Raw genomic sequence first — 23,953 nt, forward strand, 5'->3', positions numbered from 1 at the left:
ATCACTAGATTATCCAATACAACACTATAACTACACGCACAGTAATTCCCTACATAACACCAATGTTGAGAATAATAATAAAAAATATTGAATTTAAAAAAAAAAAAAAAGAAAAACTATTAAAAGGATGAATTCCCTAAATTCCAGGGCAACAATTCTAATACAAGTGACCGTCACTAAAATATAAGATTAATGAGTTGAGAGTAGAGCGAAACTCATTGGTTTAGTTGATCGCATTATTAATTAATCTTATTATCACTCTTATAACTGCCACTCAACTAATGACCACTTAGCTTTGTTTGATTAGATACTCAAACAAGGGTCAAGGGAATTTAAATTGACCTTCTTTGAATATATCTCTTCATATACATATTACATATTTATATAATAATCAAAACGTCCGAAATAATCCGCGGCTCGCTTTAGGATTTTTATTTACGATTATGGCCAGTGAATTTATCAATGAATAAGCTCTATCAATTTTTTTTTTTTTAATAAACGTTCTATAGATTTTTTACCTCGACGGATCGATGGACATTCTTCATTGCAGCAACTCTATTAATAAATTCCAACGCAAACAACGATACTCTTGTGCACGCGGTAGCTTTTACCACGAACAAATTCATCAATTTAATTTATCCGATTTTTTATTTTTACTATCAACTTCCCGTTCATTTCATCAAATTCTTATTAAATTCAATAATTAACTGTTGTCTTATTATTTTTATTTCATTTATTTATCAATAGTAAGTAAAATAATGAAATATTTTCTCGTTTATCGTTGATGTAATGTTTGCTGAATAATTATTTAGAACACGCGGAAAAATATATGATTGTAGATACTGCATCGATTAGCGCACACATAATAACACCAATTTATAAGTAGAAATATAAACAAACATTTGAAGTATATATTATATATAACATATTTCATACATGTATGAGTTATGATTATGATTAATTAAGCTTTTTCCAAGAAGGCGTAACAAGTAAAACACTATTAGTGTTCAGTGGCACAGTTTGCGTTACTTTATATTAATATTGATATTAACTTAACGTTAGTCGTGGCTATAATTTAATCATTTAAATATAAATATTTATGTATACAACTTAATTTGTTTAGTAATAATCACAATAATTATTTCGTTATTTATTGCAGATGTATACTGCTGCTGATTATACTATCAACCGCGTCGTTAGTTCATACTTATGTACCGGAAAAATATCCAATTGAGGTAATTATTTTCTTTATTTATCTATATCAACTTATGGATTATTTAATGTCAAATCAACGTGCTACCACTTTTTATTCATGATTTATCAATGTGAAAGTAACAGGCATTCAATATTTTTTTTTTGTTTCATAAATCACAGATTAGAGTCAATATTTGTTCATAATTCATCACGGTTTATTAGTGCTAAATTGTTTAGTCAAGTGTAAATAATTTAATCATAATATTGGTTGTATTTTATATAGAAAAATATTATCAAAATTTTTTATCAATCATTTTTTTCAACATTAATTATCACAAATTCAATATTATGAATTTTGTTTTTTTTTTTTAAACTAATGAAATTTTTGATTAAGAACTCACAAATTTCAATAAAACTACGAAAAATTTTTTGTGTAATATTTAACACTTTTTTAAAATACTTTTAAATAAACACAGAAGTGTATTAAATATTTAACAGAAAATTTTTTAGCATAAATTTTTTTTGACGCAATGACGCAAAACTTTTCACTGTATGGTTGAATTATTTGATTTAATTTTCGAAAGCTAAAAATGAAAAAAATAATCGTTTTAAGCAATTCAAATTATTTTGATTGATATTCCAGAAAATTTAATAATTTATTCGGAACTCAAAAAAAAGCACAAGAATATTTTAGCAATAATTAAAAATTTTTTTGTCTTAATAAATATTTTGCAACTAATAATTTTTTCCCTCAAAATTCAAGTACGCATAACAAAAAAATCTTTAAATTAGCATGAACACTCCTTTTAACTTGCGCAACAACATGAAAAAAAAATTATAATAATAGAAGTATAGAATAATAAAGAATCGTTGATTTGACACGAAATGACCCTCATATTGTGGTAATATAAACAATAGCGTGCAATTACCGGCTGTTAAATAAATAATTTTACAGGTTTACCACATGCTGCAAGAGAGAACGCAGTATGGATTCGGTAAAGACAATCGTGTGAGAGGAAGCTGGGGTACATGGAGCTCTTGGAGCGAGTGCTCGAGGTCTTGTGGTACTGGTGTCCAGTCTCAAGCAAGGCAATGTGTTCTTCGGTATTTATTTATTTATATATACACATATATAAATAATATTAAAATGTGGTACTCTGTTAGGCTGAAGCTTTCTCGATCCTTCACCATAATAGTAATAGTATATTTTAGTTTTTACGGGGAAAAATAAAAAGTTAAATAGCCGAGATGAATAAGAGCTAATAAAAGTAATTGAGGAGCTGATCCGAAGGAGGAAGCAGTTGAAAATGATACACTCAGCGCATTGAGCTTCCTCAAGTAGTATTACTCTATTACACATTGCACATTACACCAGTGTAAATGCTAGAGATCTTTTCTTCCAGTTACTCTGTAAAAAACTTAATAACAAGAATAAAAAGTAGGCAATACGTCGTGTTAGATTTAATGACATAGGCGCCAAGATATTTATTATTATTTTTATATTTTTTTATTTATTTTTTTTTCTACGCGATTGGCACCTATACTAAACTAACTATATGATATTAGAAAAGCGTTAGGTGTGGGCGATCGGTTTTCTAGTTATCAAGTTCTCATAGCTTCTCTTCTAGGCTCTACTATGGGTTAAGATATAACAGCATTATAATAGGAATATAATATGGAACATGGAGGTGTAAGAACATGTGTAATGTAATATAATATAATGTAATATAAATGTATGCCTCTATGCAAAGCTAGATTGTACTTTGAAGAGTTGAGTGCATATATAGTTATATTCCAGCAGTTTTCTGGATGGTCAAGTTAACTATATTTCTCTTTATATATTACTGCACTTGTACTAAGAATTTGTGTTTTATATTTTTATTATTTAAACTTTGTTTTTGTTCTTTAACGGAGCCGATGGCGTCGTCGTTAATTCACTGTTACGCCTTTTCCTCGGCCAGTAAAGAGTACTGAGCGATAAGCTGTTGCTTTAGAAACAAAACCGTGACTCTTTATAATACTCGGTGTATGGTAGTGTGCTTATTTTATGCGTCAAAGCCACGGGTTTATGGTGAATATTATTTTTATGTTTATGTTATTTTTTTTTTGTTTGCAGAAATAGCGTAAGAAAAAGAAGTATTATAAGTCAAGTGAATAGTACTAGTCTAAAGCCGGTGTGCATCGGTACTTATAAGCGATATCACATTTGCAATACTCAGGTAAAGTTCTATTTAATAGGTTTTATTTAAGATGAATAGTTTTGTTGGAAGACCAAAATTTATAGAGGCATTTTTTTGATGCATCGTAGACTGGTAAGAAATTTAATCTGATCCAGAAGAATACATTTTTAACCAAGGAACTAATTTTTTTAAATTTCATTTAGGCAAAGAAATTTTTGAATCAAATAAAATTTAATTACAGATAGTCAGAATTGAAAAAAAAAATTGAATTTTTTTTTTTAGTTTTCTCAAAGTATTTTCTCGAAAATGTTTCCTGAAAATTTTTAAGTCAATTTAATTAATATTTTCGAAGATATCTGAAAAATTCCGAGGTTTTTTACAAAACGCGGGTCAAACTATTGTTTAAAAGCAATTGTTTAACAAAAATTTTTTTTGGGGATGATTTTTTTTTTTTTTTAACTAATTTGGGTAATTTTACAAAAGTTATTCTAATAAAATACATAACTTTTTAATGTTTTTTTAAATTATACAAAAAAGTAATACCTTTTCAAAGTCGATTTAATTAAAAAGCCAGCTTCTTAAAAGTATGAAAAGCTCTAGAATAATAACTCAATATTATTTTCATAAAATAATTTTAATTAGTATCAAAGAACGAATTACTAAAAATACTCATTTTTTTATGTCTTTATCTACACCTTACTCTTTAAATCAAAAAACATTTTTTTTAATTAAAAAAAAATTTGCGCTTCAGTTAAAACGACAAAATTCTTCAAAATTATTTTTTTGACTCAATATTTTTTCTCTTAAATCACGTTAATTTTTTTATCAGTATATAAATAAAGGATTGTTATTGAAACAATTACGTGCAAATCTATATAACATAAGTAAAAAATATTTGCGACTAATTCCTTGATAAACTCTGGTCTCTATATGTTTTGACTCAATAATTCGTTTGAGCTGAAAAATATATGAATGAAATAATTGAATAAAATTTAACAAAAAACTTTATTTTTTAGGATTGTCCTGAATTTTCAGAAGATTTTCGTGCCGAACAGTGTGCGAAATTCAATGATCGAGTTTATAAAGGAGAAAAGCATGCTTGGGTGCCATTTTTAAATGGTAAATATTACCAATTATAATTATAATTAATATTCATCAAAATAATAATGAAAAATTTTTGCACCATGACAGCTCCGAATCCTTGTGCATTAAATTGCCGAGCTGTAGGTCAACGGTTTTACGCGACCCTGGAGCCTGAGGTAATCGATGGTACACCGTGCGATGGTCCGAACTTACGAGGAAAGAGTATGGGACTTGCAGTAGACCGGACAACTGAACAATGGGTTTGCGTCGCTGGACAATGCAGGGTATAACTAGACCCTATTTTTATTTTTATCTTTTTATACACCTAGTATATTATACACTGCAAGTACTGTACATTTATTTGAGCTACTATCATGATATACGATACCAAATCGACTACTATATTGTATCCTACAGGAGCATGTCTCGTTAAGACCACCGAGTCTTATTGTTTCTTGACCTTACTAAAAATACAGTACACAAAAAAAAAAATTATATAACTAAACAAGCGAAAAATTGTTTTATAATTATTAAAATTGAGAGAAGAAACTGAACTGAGATTATTATTTTTTATTTTACCAGTCAGTGGGATGCGATGGAGTTGTTGGTTCCGGTGCTGTCAGGGATACCTGCGGGGTCTGTGGAGGCCAAGGAAGAGGATGCAAATTGTTTGAAGGGATTTTTATGGAGCCTATTCTTCCCAAGGGTCATCAGCCAGTCACTACTATTCCACGGGGTGCCATGTCGCTTAATATTTCCGAACTGCGTCATAGTAGTAATTTTTTAGGTAATTATTAATTTTAAGTAATTATTAACTAGCAACCTTGCAGTCATTATGTGACTGCCGTGACTTGTGAGCTATAAAAAATTAAAATTTTGCTTTATTAATTAATTACTTTTGTTAAATTGCATTGTGCTTTCTTAAATATTAACGTTTTTAAAGATATAAGCTCATCCCGAGTTACACTCATCGAGAGCTTTCATTTGAGTACCCACATACATTTTGATATATTTTTCATATATTTATATATATAAATATATAAAATATATGAAAAATTGAAGTGGGTACTCAAATGAAAGGTCTCGATGAGTGCAACATCGGAATGAGCTTAAATTATTTAAAATGTCAATATTTCACAAGATAAAAGGTAATTTCTTAATTATGTATCTATAGATAAAGCATTTTCGAATGCAGCCTAAATACTTATCATAGTAAATTGACTATCGGTGAGAATGAAATGAAACCTTGAAAAGGCACAAATTCAAGTCAAAACTTTTTCAACGATACCAAATTTCACTAAAAAACCAATTTTATCATGTGACTATCCTGGAAACAAAATTTTTCTTATTCTCTTAATCATATAGATTATTAGAGATGAATTTAGTATGGAAAAAAACTTAAAAAATGATTACAGCGCTTAAAACCGAAAATGGAACGTATATTTTAAACGGTCCATGGTCGTTGAGCCCCAGTGGAATTTACAAGACTGCAGGAAGTATTGTTACTTATCAGCGGGGAGATAGGAACCGGATGGAGAGCATAACAGCCACTGGACCACTTAATGAATCTCTTAATTTAGAAATATGGTATCACGAAATGAATCCAGGGGTACTCTATAAATATATGCTACCAGCGCCAGAGAATTTTAACGATAATGCGATTATTGCGCCGCCGTTATACGCCAACGAGATACCCGAATCTTATCCACGAGTTGAAGTGTAAATTGTCTAATTAATTATATTATTATTAATAAAGAAAAACAAATCATTCAGAGAAAGTGGTTCATATAAAAATTCAAAGTTAGATCCAAAATAAACATTTTTATTTTTAATTTAATTTTCAATAATTTTTTTTTTTTATAGAAAAATGTTCAATAAAGATTTGACAAATTTTAATAATTAACTAATGATAAAAAAAATTTTAATTCATAATAGAACTAAAATAATATTGAAGAAAATATTAACAAAGGTTAAAGAAAAATCCATTTGGAATTATAATTGTTAATTTTAATTAAAATTTGCAATTTGATCAAATTTTCAATTTTGTTATAAATTATTAAAAATACTTTTGAAATTTTATAGTTTTTTCTTTAAATAATTTTTCTTTGCATGAGAAAATTTTTTTTTCAATTTGATAGTTATGATTAGTTATGATAGTATAGCAAAATTATTATTGCAGATCCTTGAGACGACCGGAGGTCAATTTATCAAGAAATCAAGTGAGAGAAGAAACACAAAAAATAAAGAAAGATGAAGTGAAATTCTCACCAACGACTGTGATGGCTGGTGATGCACCGAATATTAATGTTGTTAGCCAATCGGAGATTAAGCCGAAGAAGAAGAAAAGAAAATTTGCTTGGAAAGTGATGGGTCTTTCGTCTTGCTCCAAGACCTGCGGCGGAGGTATGTAGCTTGGAGATATTGATGGATTTTTCTAAAATAAAATAAAATAAAGACAAGTTTAATATCGATAATGATCAAAGCCACATTATTGTATAATGTAACTCAATAATAATTGTATTTAAAAAATTCCAGGGGTTCAGAGTACAATTATAAAATGCGTGAGAGAAGATAAAGACAACGTGGTACCGGATCGCAGATGTAGAAAGTTCGAAAAGCCTCCGGCACCGCCGCCGCTCCAGTGTAATGATCGACCGTGTCCCCCGCGATGGAGAGCAGACGCGTGGTCCAAGTGCTCAACGAGTTGCGGCACGGGAGTGAAAACTCGACGACTTGAGTGCATTCAGGACTTGAATTCCAAGATAACTATGCGTGTAGCCGCAGGCGCGTGCTCACAGCCACCGGATTTGAGCACCGTTGGTTCGTGCGAGGGACCCCCGTGTCCGAATAATCAGATCCCGCAAGTTCGACAAATGGAGACTTTAGACGTGTCAGCGGGTATCCCGGGCAGGTGGGAAGTCGGTCCCTGGGGTCCGGTGAGTATTTTAATTTTTGTTATTTATTATTACTATTTTGCATGTTATATTATTATTAGATATCGAATATTATATGATACTAAAATTTGACTACTTTTTTTAAGGGGTTATATCCACTTGTAATTTTGAAAAAATCGAAATTTTTTTTTGTATATTTTGAATGTATATATATATATTCGAGAATAAAAAGCGGCATGATGGCCGAGCGGGTTAAGTCATTATCCCGTTAGTTCGCTCGCACATCATGCCGTGAGGCGAGGGTTCGAGCCCCGACGGTTGTTCGAATAGTTCCAACACCAACCGTCGGGGGTCGCTCCGGTAGCCGAACTGTACTGGCATGGGTTTTCTCTGTGGTTTCCCCATCGCCACTATTCCAACAACCGATAGAAAGGGGTGAGGAGTAGGGTAAATACAGTACAGAAAGCACAAGTCGGTCCACAACCGCAGTGATAATAATAAAGAGTTGAGTATATAAATGTGCGAAAAATAAGGTTGATTATGTAGTGAAAAGAGGACGTGCTGGGGTCCAAAAAAGCGTTGAATAAACAAGGACAGTATAAAAAAAAAACACAAGACGGTGGCGCACTCGCGGAATGCAACAGCTACCATCTACCCAGCCTTGTAAAAACCAAGAACGGTATACAAGTAAAAATCGAAATAAAATAATAATATATTCGAGAATATTGTCTGTAAATTTCAAAGTAATCCGGTAAATAGTTTCGGAGTAATGAGCGTATTTGTAAAGACGTATCCGAGCGTTTGAAGGTAGTTTAAATAATAGCCAAAACTTTAAATGCCTTTTTCTCGAAACGATGTTTTCAAAGTCGGTGAGGAATATTTCTCCGAAACCGCTTGACCGATTGACTTGAAATTTTTACAGGATCTTCTTAGATACTTTTGTCAGGTAATGATCGAAGGAATAAAGTTTCTGATAAAAATTTCGATTTTTTAAGTCACTTTAAAGTGTAAATTTTCGTGCAAAAAAAGATTTTTTTTGTTGGGAAGCCGCCATTTTGTCTAAAATCAAAATTTTGACTATTTCTTCGATCATTACCTGTATTTATCTATCCTAAAAGTAATCCTTTTGGTTTTTTTTATTTCTGATAATTTGGATCAGAGATATCTTCCTCACCGCCAGACACCTTTTTGTGGAGGACCTTCAGGAGATCTTCTACAGGAACGACGGAACCCAATATTTTTATTAATAAAATATGAATTCTTAGAATACGTTAAATTCTCTAAATTTTCATATATTTTATGTATATATCCAATAAAAACCCTCTCCAGAAACAATTAACAAAAAAACACATTTTTTCGAACTTACAAGTGGATATAACCCCTTAATAAGTAAATTTGAAACGTAATCGAGAAAATCACTTTTAAAAATTTTACATTTTGTCTTAATTAAAGCAAAAAAATTTTTGAACCAAAGACAATTTCGTATACTGATAGAAAAATTTGTTAATAATTAATAACGTTTATTAATTGTTAATAATGGTTTTTCAACTTTGGATGATTTGATTAAAATTTACTAACATTTAACAATTATTTATTCAAAACAATTTATTAAATATTAATAAACATTTCTTTCGACCCTTGAAAAAAAAATTCTACTTTGATGCTTTTTAAAACTCTATAACTTCGATAAATAATAAAAATCGATTAGATCAGGTAGATTAATAATTATCTTATAAAAAAAAAAAAAAAAAACAATAAACGAAATAAAATAAAAAATAAGGTAAAAGACCCAGTTATTGACTCTGGTCTAGTTATTGACACTTGCAATTTTATTTTAATTAAAAAAATACAAATCAACTCTAATAAATTAATTTTTTGAACTATAAATTTTAAGATAATTCATTTTTTGAGAACATTTTATTTTTTTAATTACAATAAAATTGCAAGTATCAAACAACTAGGCCAGTGTCAATAACTAGGTCTTTTATCTTAAAATAATGTTTGCAATGAATTACAAAATTTTTATCAGAGTTAAAATGATTTGTTTATCGTATTTTTAATGTAAGAAATTACATTATTTTTTTGGAGCTATTTTTACATCGCACTATTAATAAATATTCATTAACTATTAATAGATGTACTTTTCTTCCAAAAAGCTGTTTATAAGTAGTTTAAAAGTATTCAATTTTGTTTAATACATGAACAAATTGTTTCTAAATAAAGGAATTTATTAATAGTTAATAGATTGTTCTATCAGTGTAGTTAAAAAGCTGTTTTGCTTGAAAGCTGGAGTTAATTTTTTCAAATTTTTTTTCTTGTTCAAGATTATTTTACTCGAATCAAGTTTAATTTTTTATCAGTATAATAAAAAAAATGTTTGAGAATTTAAATCTAATTTCTATTTAAGAAGGGTTTACATTTTTTCTCTCTCTTGCCCTCTATTGGACAAACGAAAGTATCTCTGTCATACTTGTACAACAAATGGAATCTTAAAACGCATTTTATGCATAAATAAATGAAAATTTTCCAAAAAAGCGCTTCGCTCTTCGATAGATAATTTAATTATCTATCGAAGAGCAAAGCGTTTTTTTTTCGAAATTTTATCACATACATGAGAAAAACACGTTTGAAAATCAACTATAAACCGCTCTTAAGTGTTAATTTATTCTTTAAATAAAATAAAAAAATATTCAGATGTCTTTTGATTTCTATATTATATTATAGTAAATAAATAAAAAAGTTAAACATCAAAATTTTTAAAAAATTTTAAAAACACTATTGTTATTGTTATTTAAATAGAAAAATAATATTCGAGTTTTTATAATGTCTAATAAATATTTGAGCGATGACTATTAGAGGATAATGGAGTCGTCGGTGATGTTTTTCTAGTGCTCTTCAAAGTGCGGCAAAGGTTCCATGAACAGGACAGTTGTCTGTATAACTAGCGGAGAGCCTTGTCCAGTGTCAGCTCGGCCAATTGATGAGAGAGCCTGCGAGGCATCTTGTGAAACTCACCCACAGCACGAGTCCATGTGGCTCTACACCGAGTGGACTTCGAAGGTGAAAAACTCTTAGTATAATTAGTTTCAACATTTAAAGCCCCGAGTCCAGAGTCCAGAGGAAATTGCATATAATATAATAATAAAATATTCAAGAGCTTTTCCTCGAGGGTGTGATTGATGCCCACTAACGCTAGTCAGCTTGTCATTTTTGAGCAAACTTTCTAGTATACACACAACAAATAAGTATGAGAATTTAAAATAGGCGCGTGGCGGTTAAACGAACCCTTTTTAACTCGATGACGCCGTAAGAGCTTTATGATAAAATACTGGTGAGCAAACACCGCCATCAGATGTATAGAAAAATAGGGAATCTTATATTTTATCTGTAAATATAAATATTAAAGAACGGATATCTTAATTAAACAATCACCTTGCTCGTTGTTTGATAACTCGCATCGTTCTCACGTCATGAAAACAAACCTTTGTAGTCATTCTTATAGTTTATATCACTTTTTTTTTCGTTATCTTTTTTTATAATTTTTTTACCTTAAGGACGTATATAAATAAAGTTTATTTTTATATGGAAATAAAATACGTTCGAAAAGAATTATTACTTTCTTTTAATATCAAAGCTCTAATAATATATTTCCTTCAGTTTACATAATAATTATAATTTAATCAAAAAAGATTGTTCTTTGATAAATAGCACCATTTTATAATATTTTTATGTTTTAATTTTATTTAACTAACTGTTAGAATCAGTATCAAATAATATTTTTAAATAAAAAAGAATTTTAATTTTTTTTTGACTAAAAAATTTTCATTTTTAAATTCTAGTAAAAAAAAAAAATGTCTAATTACACGGAAAAAAATAAGATGACACTGGATATCATCCCAAATTATACAGATTGAAAAAAAAATTCAGATAGTAGCGAGTATAATCCAGATTACAATGAGTATAACCCAGATACCACGCTGTATAATCTGGATTTCTTTAGCAACTATCTGAAATTTTTTTTCACCACAGATATCACTAAATATAATCTGGGATGATGTCCAGTATCATCTTGTTCTTTCCGTGTAGATAATATAGCAGCAATATGTAAATTATAAAATATAAAATTATGATTTTTCATGAGAGTACTTAAAAAATTAAATATTTAATCACTTAAAATTGTATAAAAATGACCTTTAACCTGCTGTAAATTTTACTCAGCGATCAATAAGCAATAACTCTTCAAACATCAAATATTTGGCTCAATCTAATAACAAGGTTCACTGATGAAAGTCCTTATGCTCGATATATCTCGATAAACATGTACTGAAAGTTAAACGTCTTGTAACGAAAATTACACGTACTTTCCTTGAACTATAAATTATTTGTCTTAGTGTCCGGCAGAATGTGAGCGTGAGATGGAGACGAGGCGTATTGCTTGCGGCGGTGCAAACGAATTATTTTGCGATTCCACGAAGAGACCGGCGACAGAGAGGCGGTGCTCGTTCAATGAAACTAGGAGTTGTGGTGCCCGTTGGTTCACTGGACCGTGGTCTTTGGTAAGCATCATCATTAGTTAATGTCGTCAGGTACACTCACTATTTACCTGTACGTACACATTCATCAATCCAGATTCACATGAACACAGAGAGTCCTATTCCTATTCTCGTTCTCGCTCCTATAATAATATCCATTAATAAATAATAGCGAATACATAAATAAATAAATATATAAATTAAATGTGAAGTAATAACAGTTGTAGATTGAGTAAATGAAATAAATAAAATAATTTACAGTGTTCCGTGGCCTGTGGAGAAGGTATTGCCCGTCGAGAGGTGATTTGCATTGGCAACTCGTCCGGTGAATCAAAGATACTCACCGAAAGTAATTGCAGCTCAACGAGGCCGCCAGCCGAGCAAGTTTGCCGCATGCCTCAGTGCCCACCCGAGTGGTTTACGTCCGATTGGAGCATGGTAATTTTCGGGATACTCTCTGTAGTAATAAGCGCATCTCATTTCTCATCACCGCTACCTGTCTTCATCAGTATCAGCTTCATTACTATTATTATCTTCAATACTTCATTATTTTTTTTCTTTTCAAATTATTCTTACATCTTCTTTTTTATTTTATTCCAGTGTACGGTTTCCTGTGGTGGTGGCACGCAAGAGCGCGTCGTCAGGTGCTTGGACCAAGGCTTGAGTTCATCTTGCGACACTAAAATAAAGCCCGAGGACCGAAGACCTTGCAACGTTGATCCTTGCAAAGACGTTTCCCTTGCGCATAAAACTCCAAAAAGTTAGTTTGATTTTTAAAAAATTTTATTATTTCTTCCTGTCTTATCGTATTGATGATGAGAATAAAACTTTTTTTATTATTAAATCACCTGAACCAGAGCACTTTATATATGTATTTATTTTTATCAAGTGCTTGGTTTAGTATAGTTGTGAGCCTATAAATAATTATTACTGTTATTAATAATTTGAAATGGTTTTTACGTTGTTACAGAAGTACATCTTGCTAACGAGTGTGTTGATAAGTATCCTAACTGCATGTTGGTAGTTAAAGCTGGTCTCTGCCGCTATAAGTACTACAAGCACTCTTGTTGTGGCTGTCGCAATTAGTTTCCACAGTACTGGTTTCAGCAGAGTGTTAATCTTCATTGAGGATGGACGTTTTTATTTATTTAAAAACTCTCAAGCCGGTATCGCGAATCGATTAACATCGACCGCTAAGTATACAGAAGTATTCTCTCGTTTTTGTTTTATTTTATTATCTTTTTCACTTTGAAAGTGATGCTTATGTTATTATTATTAGTACAACAACGATAACAATAACAATAACAATTAATGTATCGCTATGTGAGAGGTATAAATAATTTTATTGTATAGACAAAATTTTCGTACAAATAGAAAATATTAATAAATAAACGCATTTTGCATGATGACTATTTATTTTTATTTATTTTCCTGGTTAATAATAATCATACCAATTATTAAAAATTTAATTTAAGTAACTATATATTTATGTACAAAGTTATAGAAGTGTTTAATTTTGATGTTTTTAGTTAAAAATTTAAAGCTTACATCATTTTTAAATTACTGTAATTTTAATTTAATATAACTGTAAAAGCGTTTAAATGAATAATAAAATTTGAGCACAAATTAATTCTACAAAGCAATACCTTATTTATATTATTTGTATTCTTTACAAAGAATAACCTTTACATTATTTGTAGAGCTATCAATAACTTCTAAAAATACATGATTATTCTTTATGATACTTACATTAATAATAATTATATTTTTAGTTTTGAAAAAAATGTATAGCGAAAAATTAATCAAATTTCAACTATGATAGATTTTATATTGATTAATATAACTGTAAAAGCGTTTAAATGAATAATAAAATTTAAGCACAAATTAATTCTGCAAAGCAATGCTTTTACCCGTCCACGGTTCCTTAAGTTCAACTTTTAAGCCTAAATCTCGAAGAGCAGCTTTAGCTTCAGCTTCAACGGCGACTCCGTGGTTCTTAAATTAAAGGCTTCAGCAAGCAGTGGCTACGCCATAAGCCACAAACTCCCGAGACTCGGCTCTGTTTTTCACCGCCATGTTCCGGATAGCCCGACAAGCATGTCTCAGAGTTTTGTGGCTCTTCGGAAACTGCTTCATCGCGTCAAGCATCACGATAGGTGCTCCGCAGTCGTAAAAAACTCCGGCGTTGGAGGAACTACGGAGAGTCAAAGCTGAGATACATGAGAAACCTGCAGCGACGACACTCTCTGAACCCTTGAACCTGTTGATCACTGAGACGATAAGCGGACAACTGCCGCGGGTCACGATATAATTCTCAACATTGTCGTTAGCAGCCAGAGCACTCAGCAATTTCAGAGCTTGTCTGTTGAGTTTCTCCGGGTCTGGGTGGCTGATCATAACGTCCAAGATTAATGTTAGACCACCAGCATCCTAAACGTCTTGACAATATTCATTTCTCACGAAAAGATTCGCCAATGTCACTATCAAGTCATCTACCACTACCTCGTCGTGTTTAAATTTGATTAAAGCGTAGAAAATTTTTTCTTTATACCTCGGTCGAAAGAACGTACTTTCGTCCCTAATGGCAGCGATGAAAGTTTAACATTTACATCCTGTGAACAGTGCACTTGCGCCCTCTGTAACGGCGATAGGAAAGAATTTCTCATGCGTAATTACACTCGTAACTTTTAAAAACTACAAAGACAAAAACAGAGTCACCATCTTAAAATATTTTTTCCCCTTTTTCTTTGCTGCTTTCAGCGCCTTCTACTGTTATGATCGTTGACCAATTGCACGCTTCATAGCGCGAAGCGCGTGAGGTTGTGCTTTATACTCGACTCGTCAAGGTCAAGCAATTTTATGATCTTTAAATGTCTCTATCACAACCATATTACACTTATACAATAATATAAGTAGATGTACACGGAGAAAACACTTAAATTAAACCATCTTTTACTTTCTAAAATCATTTCATGTAGCTATTTTGAAAAAAAACGTTTTGAAAAAAATTTTACGTGGACGTCCGGATGTCACCCCATTTTGGATGTACCAATGATTACTCCCGAACAAATTGATATTTCAAGACCGGACTTTTTTTATTAGTTTACGAATGCGATGAACTGGGTCCGTATTTCATATCAGTAGCCTAGTTTACGTATTTTTTTTTTAAATTGAATTTTTATTAAAATTTATTACGATATAACCGTACAAAGACAAACGAATTTTTCTTATTTGTCACGTGAAAACTATGGCACCACTTGATAAAGCTAGATTTTTTTTAGACTGCGTGCACATATAACAAGAAAAAAGGGCGCTTTTGGATTTTCCAAACTTTTTTATCATTATTCACTCGTCGAAAACCATACTTTATTTTTTCCCTTTTTTTTTGTATATATTTTCTACAGTGTTCCCATCCATCACAATAATTTATTACATAATTAATTACATAATTATCGTAAACGTCACATAATTTGAAGCATTGTACGATCGTACATCCGACTTTGATTATGTGACGAAAAGTTACGATAAAATGAGTCTTGTACGGTAATTGTACGATAATTTTCGATATGTTTGATTTTCATTCTTATCCGTGCGGGTTTAACTTTCATTTATTACCCGCTCGAAGTATGCAGCGGCCCGCGGGTGCCCTATCGCCCTACAGTTTATTTTGTTATGCTAATGTTTAATAAATTAATATGAATTAATATATAAAATTGATTATTTTTTTTATTTGATTTCATTTCATGAAGAAACATTTTTTTTTGTAAATATTTTTCAAGAGTAAATTTATGTCCGAATTTCAAATGAAAATATTTTGGCATAAAAAAAATTTGAACTATGTAAATTTAGTCAAAAACTTAAGTTTAAATTTTTTTTTTGTGCTTCCGATAATTTTTCAGAAGATCCGATAATTTGGCGGCACTGTGTCAATCAGACAAGCAAAAGTTTTTGGCAACACTGATTTTCTACTACTCAAGAGCGCGCGAACTTCCTACAGGAGCACGGTCCTTATAGCAAGTTATATACAGTACAACCTGGTTATAAGTCACGTTGGATCATCTACTTTCTCTTACAGCTGTTATATCTATGTTTGAAATATTTCATGTTAGTAGAAGAGAGAAAGAAATATAACTTATGACTAAGTTGTACTATATATTCTAATTTTCATCTCAAAGGTTATTGCAGCTCTGTGCATAGTTACAGTGTTAGTTACATTTTAGAAATATTTTCTAGAAATTGTTTAGTGCAACATTTTTCCATTACAAAATTATCGAGTGAAAATATAAAAATTGGATTATTGGATAGTTCTTAAATTTTTGTCGAAAATACTTAATATTAATAAGTTGTTGAAATCATTGTAACCATCTTCAAATAACCTTCAGAACTAAGAAATTTCTACAGAAATAACTAAATAGTAAAATCTAATCACATTCTGGTCATTTTTTAGTGATTTCATTGATACATCGGACTCCGGAGTGGCATAAGATTAAATATACCGGAAAATTTACACTATTAATAGTGTGAAAAAGTGAAAAATCAAAATTTTATAATTCATTATTGAATAAAGTGATTCTTAGTGGTTACTATAGTGAATAACGACTCTTACACTGCAATTATTACAATAATTGAAAAAAATTGTAATTGTAAAGGATGGATAGATTGCTCTTAACGATAAAGAGACGTGAGAAGGGTCTGGACGTAGATAAACATAATATGCATGCTGCAATTGATAAATATCGTTTAGCAGTACGTCAAGCTATTTCAAATCATCAAGCCGGACGTAATAGCTCATTTTTTGAAGATAAAATAATTAACAATGCACCTATAGAAACGACTGGAGCTTTTGCTGGATACACAGCATTGCATATAGCTTGTATGGATGGAGATGAAGAATTTATAAGATTATTAGTTGAAGACTACCATGCAAATGTAAATGCTGTTGCTGACGATGGAGCTCAACCTATTCACTTTGTGTGTTTATTCGAACCTGAGATGCCTCGGAAGCTTATAGATATTTTGTTAAGAGCTGGTGCCAACGTTGATGCTGAAATAGAACAAAAACTTTTTACAACATACATTAAAAGTGACAGGTGGCGCAACGATTTTGGGAATAAGATGACTTTGTTAACTTTTTCGATCTTATATGGTAATAATAATTTGTTTGTGATATCATTAATCGAAGGAAAAGCGAATTTAAAAGTTAAAAGTCTGAAAAATAAAACACTGTTGATGTATGCGATAGAGGATAAGGAGGACGTAATCGCATCTTCACTTATACAAAATGTACATGATCATGAATGGATAAACGCCCGTGACAGTGATGGTTATCCTGCTACCCATTATAAATTACATCCAAAAAACATAGATGATCGATACGATGATGATAACAACGAATGGTTTTACGTGTTGGATGATTTACAAAGTGCTAGTTTGATTCACAAATTACTTGATGCCGGTGCTGATGTTAACGCAACCATAAATGAAGATCCAGATACTTTATTATTCAATATGGCGGCTCGCAAGCATTTTCCAGTTACACTGGATAAATTGTTGGCTCATCAAGGCAATACTTCAAAATCAATGGCTTTGCATTACATATTATGTCCACTTAAAACTCCACAGACACAATTCAGTGTTAGCAGAAAAATAACAAGTATTAACTTAATTCTAAAAGACCTTATTTATAGACGTGCGTTTGGTTTATTCTTTCCTGAAGATGAAAAAATATTGATGGACAAGCTAATTGCTGAAGGCATAAATTTCAGGATGCTAACACATACCTACGAACAAAATATTATTCAAGGGGAGTTAAAAACAAAAGTGCTTAATTATGATGAGAAGAGTATAACGTATTATGACTTTATAATGTCATGCGTTGATGATAAAAAATTACGTTTGATAGTGAAAAATAAATCCTTAATAGACGCGTTCGAAAATACCTTCCCGAACCCTAAAACTCCTTCTTTTGTTCTGAAACCTGAAGGTTACCCTAATGTTACTCCTTCTTCTATAAGAGCTTTTACTACTGCTGATTATTTTTTCTTCCGAAAACAAATTTCGAATAGAATAGAAAAAACTTCAAGAAGACTTGAGCAGTTAGAAGCATTAAAAAAAGTAGAAAATCTCCGTAAAGCTATCCCTTTGCCATATGAATTGGTAATAATAATAGTTGAATATTTTAATTATCAAGACTTCAAAAATTTTATTCAGGCTTTTTATTTATAATATGTTCTCTTTTGTAAACAATACTAAATAATTGTATGAGTAGTAAATATAACAAATAGCAAAGAAATGATTACCTTTGTATTTATTTATTCTCATTATTCTTTATTGTGTATTAAATGTAAACCAAATTATTGTAAATATTGGGTTACTAACAATAAAGTATTTAATCATCATTACTTTTACACTGATAGAAGGATTTCTTAGTATTTAAAAAAGTTTCTTTGTATTTAAGAAATCATTTCGTAAACATAATTTCTTAGTATTTAAAAAATATTTCTTAGTATTTAAGAAATATTTCTTAAATATTAAGAAATATAAATGCTAAAAAATATTTCTTAAATGCAAAGAAATATTTCTTAAATACTAAGAAATATTTTTTAAATGCCAAGAAATGATTTCTTAAATACAAAGAAATCTTCTTAAATGCTAATAAATCTTTCTATCAGTGTATTTATAAAATTAAAATGTTTTGTATTCTTAGAGCTGGTAATTGAGAATTTAATTAAATAAATTGTGTGTTAATTTATCAGAAACTACGGTTTCTTATTTTAACTATATTTTTTTCAGCTTCCTGCCTTATTAAAAATAAATAAGTTTTATCAATTGCGATGTCTTATCCGTAAGTATGTGTGAGTGTATTAACTTTACTATAAAAAAAAAATTAGGAAAACGGTTGACCCTAAAGGCCATCTCTGCAACTTCCCGCTAATTCCGTTAATACCTGGCCGCTTTTTTTGAGCTCTTTTAGCTCAAAAATACAATCTGTGTGTTGTTTTCAGCTCTCCGAGCTCAAAAAGATACCTTTCCTATGCTTTTGAGCTCTTTGAGCTCAAAAGTCTGACAGAAGTTTCATCGAATACTATTAATTGAATTTTCAAACCGCAATAACTTTTGAATGAATAGACTGATTTTTACGTGGTTGGCAGCATTCTACGCAGTTTTTTGAGCTTTATAAAGAATTTTTGAGTTTCAATTGGTCAAACTAGAAATTTCGGAGTAACTCCGAAAAAACACTTTTTTTGGTATTTTATCGTTCACGATATCTCTCGAATAAATCAACCGATTTTGAGCGGATCGGCAGCGATCGACGTAGTTTTTCAAGGTTAAAAGCTGATTAGTTTTTAGAATCGATCGGAAAAACCGTTTAAAAGTTATTCCAAATAAACCACTTTTGAAAAAAATTTTTTTATTTTTTTTAATAATTATTAATTCAATATTATGATAGTATTTAAATTTAGCTGATGAATTTTATAATAACTTTTTTTATTATTTATAACAATAAATAATAACAATAATTTTATGATTTTTTTTTTGTTATTATGAACATGCTTCATTTTTATGTAAGGTAAAATTCACAAATATAGGTATACAAATACATGGAGTGATCATATACTGGTACGTGATCATCTATTGGGGCTTTTACCTTAAATTAAATCCCTAAATTATTGATTTGTTATAACAAACATATATGTTTGTCTGGTTTTGAAAGAAATTAATAATATTCCTTGAAAGAGTAGATTCAAGTAAAAAAAAACACCATTCGGCAGCCGAAATGGAAGTAGATTTCATCATAAATAGAAAAATATCCCATTCCGAAGTTATTCGGGTTAAAAAGTGAAAAAATATGAATTTTTATAATTTTGAAAATTTTCAAATCCTGGCATTTCTGAAAAATTTTACGACTACACGTATGATATGGCACTTAAATTGAAGCTTATTCAAAGAACTTTCAGATGCAGTTTACAGAATTTCAATAAGTTATCCTATTCCGAAGTTATTCGGGTTAAAAAGTGAAAAAATATAAATTTTTATGATTTTCAAAATTTTGAAATCTTGGCATTTCTAAATTACTTGACCGATTAAGCTCATCTTCGAACTTGACTTTGGTATTTATCTGTAGAATAAGTATGTTGAGTTTGGTAGAGATCCGTTGTAAATTGGCGACGCTATCGTCGTGACAAGCCGCGTTATATCCGATATATATATATAAGTTAAATTAATGAATGATGTAAGGACGGTAGTTCTTAAATTAATATATTTTAGCAAATTAAGCCATGAATCCAAATCCGAAAATTCTTGAAGAATTACTAAATTTTTATTATGACTTCTTCACCGTAATAATTTTATCGGTAGGTATATATACATACGTATATATACACAAGTATATATACATACGTATATATAAATAAGTATATTTACATACATATATAAACTTTAGAATCATATGCATTTTCCGACTCAGCTCGACGAGTATAGTCGAAATATAGTTAAATTTTTTATAAGTTCCGTCATGAGGACCAATGCTATAGTTAGATTTCTATAAAATCTACTAAAAATGGATAATTTATTCGAGTTAAGGATATGTAAAATTCATTCATTTAATTACTAAAGATTATAATTAAAAAAATTCTTGGAATTTTTACGAAAAAGCTTAAAATTATTTACAAAATAAAAATGCCCATTTTCTAGAAGAAATCTTTAATGAGAAACTGGACCTAAAAGATAAATTTCCAAGTACGGCGTTGCGTTAATTCATTATGTTTCTTCTTTAGACTCTGTAATTCTTTTGTGAAAAAACAAAAAACAATATATTGTGATTGTTGTAATTAAGTGCAATTGTGTCAAAAATTTCAATAAATGTTTGCTCAATTTTGTATATTTGGTATAAAATAAAAATTTTTAAGATTTTTAATTAAAAAAAAATCTCGTTTTTTTAAATTAGGCATTTAATAATTTTTTTTTCTTGCATAAATAAAAAAAATAAACTTTAATAATTATTAATTCAATATTATGATTGTATTTGCATTTAGCTGATGAATTTTATAATAACTTTTTTTATTATTTGTAAAAATAAATAATAATAATAATTTTATGATTTTTTTTTTTTTTGTTATTATGAACATGCTTAATTTTTATATAAAATAAATTCCTCAATTATTGATTTGTTATGTTTGTCTGAAGTTTTTAAAGAAATTAATAATATTCCTTGAAAGAGAAGAAATTACCAAAAATTCTAATTGAAAAAATCTTAGAATTCTTTCGAGAAAGCTTAAAATTATTTACAACACAAAAATGCCCATTAACTCGAAATTTTTTTCTAAAACTCCCCAAACGTTAAAGTGAGGAAAAAAATGTAGAAATGATAGCAGTATCAATGCTAATGTCAATGCTGAATTCTATACTATCAAAGATTTCGAAAATTTAATGCTAAACTATATACACATTAAATACAATCTATAAATAAATTTAGTTCTTTGAAATGCGACAAAAGATTAAATCATTCTTGAAAGTTACAAGATTAACAATTTCTGACTCCCTACCATCGTTGTCACATCGAATTTTCTGCCTTCAATTTTATATTTCTGCAAACCGTTCCAGCAAGCACTGAAGAACAGTTCTATCAGTACGGATTTAATTACTACACAAATATATTCCAACATAAAATACAAATTTTTGAATTGTGCGATAATAATAGTAACAAAAGTTAACGAATTTTTTATTGAATATACAATTTGAACTATATAAAAAATACAGAAATTATAATAAGTTACCGGCCACGTTCGTCAGGAACATAAGTTAAATAATAGTATCAAAAGTTAAATATAAGCTTGGATAAAATGAGTCTTATCGAGTTCACTAAGAGATGTATTGGAGTGTCAAACAATCCGCTATATAATGTAACACCAAGCCAGATGATTAATTATCTAACAAGAGTTAACAAAAAACTAATAGAATTGAAAAGATTAAACAAATTCTATGAATTCCTCGTAGTTTTGAAAAATTATGGTGACGGAGGCTGGACAAAAGCAGGAATCACCAGCCAAGTACAAGAAATTTTCAACGAGGAGTTGGACCTAAGAGATGAATTCTTAAATACTGTGTTGCTTTAATCCACAAGTTTCTACTTTACACTCTATAATTATTTTTGTGAATAAGAAAAAAAAACGATAAATATATTCTGATTTTTGTGATAAAGTGCAATTGTGTAACGAATTATAAGGAATGTTTGCTCAATATTGTATATTTGGTATGAAATAAAAATTTTTATGATTTTTAATTAAAAAAAAATCTCGTTATTTTTTTGAATTAGGCATTTAATAATTTTTTTTTCTTGCATAACTATAAAAAATAAACTTTAATAATTATTAATTCAATATTATGATTGCATCTACATTTAGCTGATGAATTTTATAATAACTTTTTTTTATTATTTATAAAAATAAAAAATAATAATAATTTTATGATTTTTTTTGTTATTATGAACATGCTTCATTTTTATATAAAATAAATTTCTCAATTATTGATTTGCTATGTTTGTCTGAAGTTTTGAAAGAAATTAATAATATTCCTTGAAAGAGTAAATTCAAGTAAAAAAAAATGGATAATTCACTTTGTATTTTATTCTAGTTAAGGATATTTAAAATTCTTTCAATCAATTACTAAAGATTATAATTAAAAAAATTGTTGGAATTTTTACGAAAAAGCTTAAAATTATTTACAAGATAAAAATGCCCATTTTCTAGAAGAAATTTTTAATGAGAAACTGGACCTAAAAGATAAATTTCCAAGTACGGCGTTGCGTTAATTCATTATGTTTCTTCTTTAGGCTCTGTAATTTATTTGTGAGAAAAAAAAAAGAATATATTGTGATTGTTGTAATTAAGTGCAATTGTATCGAAAATTCCAATAAATGTTTGCTCAATTTTGTATATTTGGTATAAAATAAATATTTTTAAGATTTGTAATTAAAAAAAAAATCTCGTTGTTTTTTTAAATTAGGCATTTAATAATTTTTTTTTCTTACATAAATATAAAAAATAAACTTTAATAATTATAAATTCAATATTATGATTGTATTTACATTTAGCTGATGAATTTTATAATAACTTTTTTTATTATTTATAAAAAAAAAAAAATAATAATAATTTTATGATTTTTTTTTTGTTATTATGAACATGCTTCATTTTTATATAAAATAAATTCCTAAATTATTGATTTGTTATGCTTGTCTGAAGTTTTGAAAGAAATTAATAATATTCCTTGAAAGAGTAAATTCAAGTAAAAAAAATGGATAATTCACTTTGTAATTTATTCTAGTTAAGGATATTTAAAATTCTTTCAATCAATTACTAAAGATTATAATTAAAAAAATTAGGAAAACGGTTGACCCTGAAGGCCATCCCTGCAACTTCCCGCTAATTCCATACTTAGGCGCTTAAAATTGCACCAATGGCGTTTTTGAGCTCTTCGAGCTCAAAAATACAATTTATGGGTTATTTTGAGCTCTCCAAGCTCAAAGAGATTGTTTTACTATGCTTTTGAGCTCTTCGAGCTCAAAAGTCTGATAGGAATTTGGTGACACTATTTTTTGAATTTTTAAACCGCAATAACTTTTGAATGAATAAACCGATTTTCACGCGGTTGGCAGCATTTGACGCAGTTTTTCAAGCCTCACAAAGAATCTCAAATTTTGAATTGATCGCGCTAGGAATTTCGGAGTTATTCCGAAATAACACTTTTTTCAGTTTTCTTTCGTTCACGATATCTCTCGAACGAATCAACCGATTTTGACCGGACTGGTGGCGATCGACGTGGTTTTTTAAGGTAAAGAGCTGATTAGTTTTTGGAATTGAACTATTAAGCCGTTTAAAAGTTATTCCAAAAAAACCACATTTGAAAAAATTTTTTTTTTTCAGTTTTTTGAAGATTTCTCAAAATCTATTGATCTGAATCGGTCCAAATAGTTTTCAAAATCTAAGTTTGGTCAAGCCCTTTCGAATGGCACCAACCGCGATGAAATCGGTCAAGCCGTTCAAAAGTTATAAGCGGTTCACATACTTTCACA

The 23,953-nt window shown here is 29.5% G+C and overlaps 2 protein-coding genes across 3 annotated transcripts in view; one reads left to right on the plus strand and one right to left on the minus strand.

Annotated features, from left to right (window-relative positions):
* Window positions 1-13,185, plus strand: part of LOC123275490 (ADAMTS-like protein 4) — a 39,627-nt gene extending 26,442 nt beyond the window's left edge. For both annotated transcript variants that reach the window (XM_044743642.1, XM_044743643.1), the window contains exons 3-16: window positions 1,160-1,235; window positions 2,150-2,298; window positions 3,311-3,413; window positions 4,391-4,493; window positions 4,566-4,741; window positions 5,040-5,244; window positions 5,873-6,176; window positions 6,637-6,860; window positions 6,993-7,393; window positions 10,241-10,411; window positions 11,743-11,907; window positions 12,145-12,321; window positions 12,484-12,643; window positions 12,854-13,185. In XM_044743642.1, the coding sequence (XP_044599577.1) occupies window positions 1,160-1,235; window positions 2,150-2,298; window positions 3,311-3,413; window positions 4,391-4,493; window positions 4,566-4,741; window positions 5,040-5,244; window positions 5,873-6,176; window positions 6,637-6,860; window positions 6,993-7,393; window positions 10,241-10,411; window positions 11,743-11,907; window positions 12,145-12,321; window positions 12,484-12,643; window positions 12,854-12,969 (2,530 nt within the window). In that variant the 3' untranslated portion in view covers window positions 12,970-13,185. The remainder of the gene's footprint in view (window positions 1-1,159; window positions 1,236-2,149; window positions 2,299-3,310; window positions 3,414-4,390; window positions 4,494-4,565; window positions 4,742-5,039; window positions 5,245-5,872; window positions 6,177-6,636; window positions 6,861-6,992; window positions 7,394-10,240; window positions 10,412-11,742; window positions 11,908-12,144; window positions 12,322-12,483; window positions 12,644-12,853) is intronic.
* Window positions 13,186-13,742: 557 nt separating this feature from the next.
* LOC123275491 (armadillo repeat-containing protein 6 homolog) lies at window positions 13,743-14,420 on the minus strand. Its single transcript, XM_044743646.1, has one exon. The coding sequence runs from the start codon at window positions 14,278-14,280 to the stop codon at window positions 13,894-13,896; it is 387 nt and encodes a 128-aa protein (XP_044599581.1). The 5' UTR covers window positions 14,281-14,420; the 3' UTR covers window positions 13,743-13,893.
* Window positions 14,421-23,953: the final 9,533 nt, after the last annotated feature.

The sequence above is a fragment of the Cotesia glomerata genome, linkage group LG2, assembly GCF_020080835.1.
Source record: "Cotesia glomerata isolate CgM1 linkage group LG2, MPM_Cglom_v2.3, whole genome shotgun sequence".
Taxonomy (NCBI): Eukaryota; Metazoa; Arthropoda; class Insecta; order Hymenoptera; family Braconidae; genus Cotesia; species Cotesia glomerata.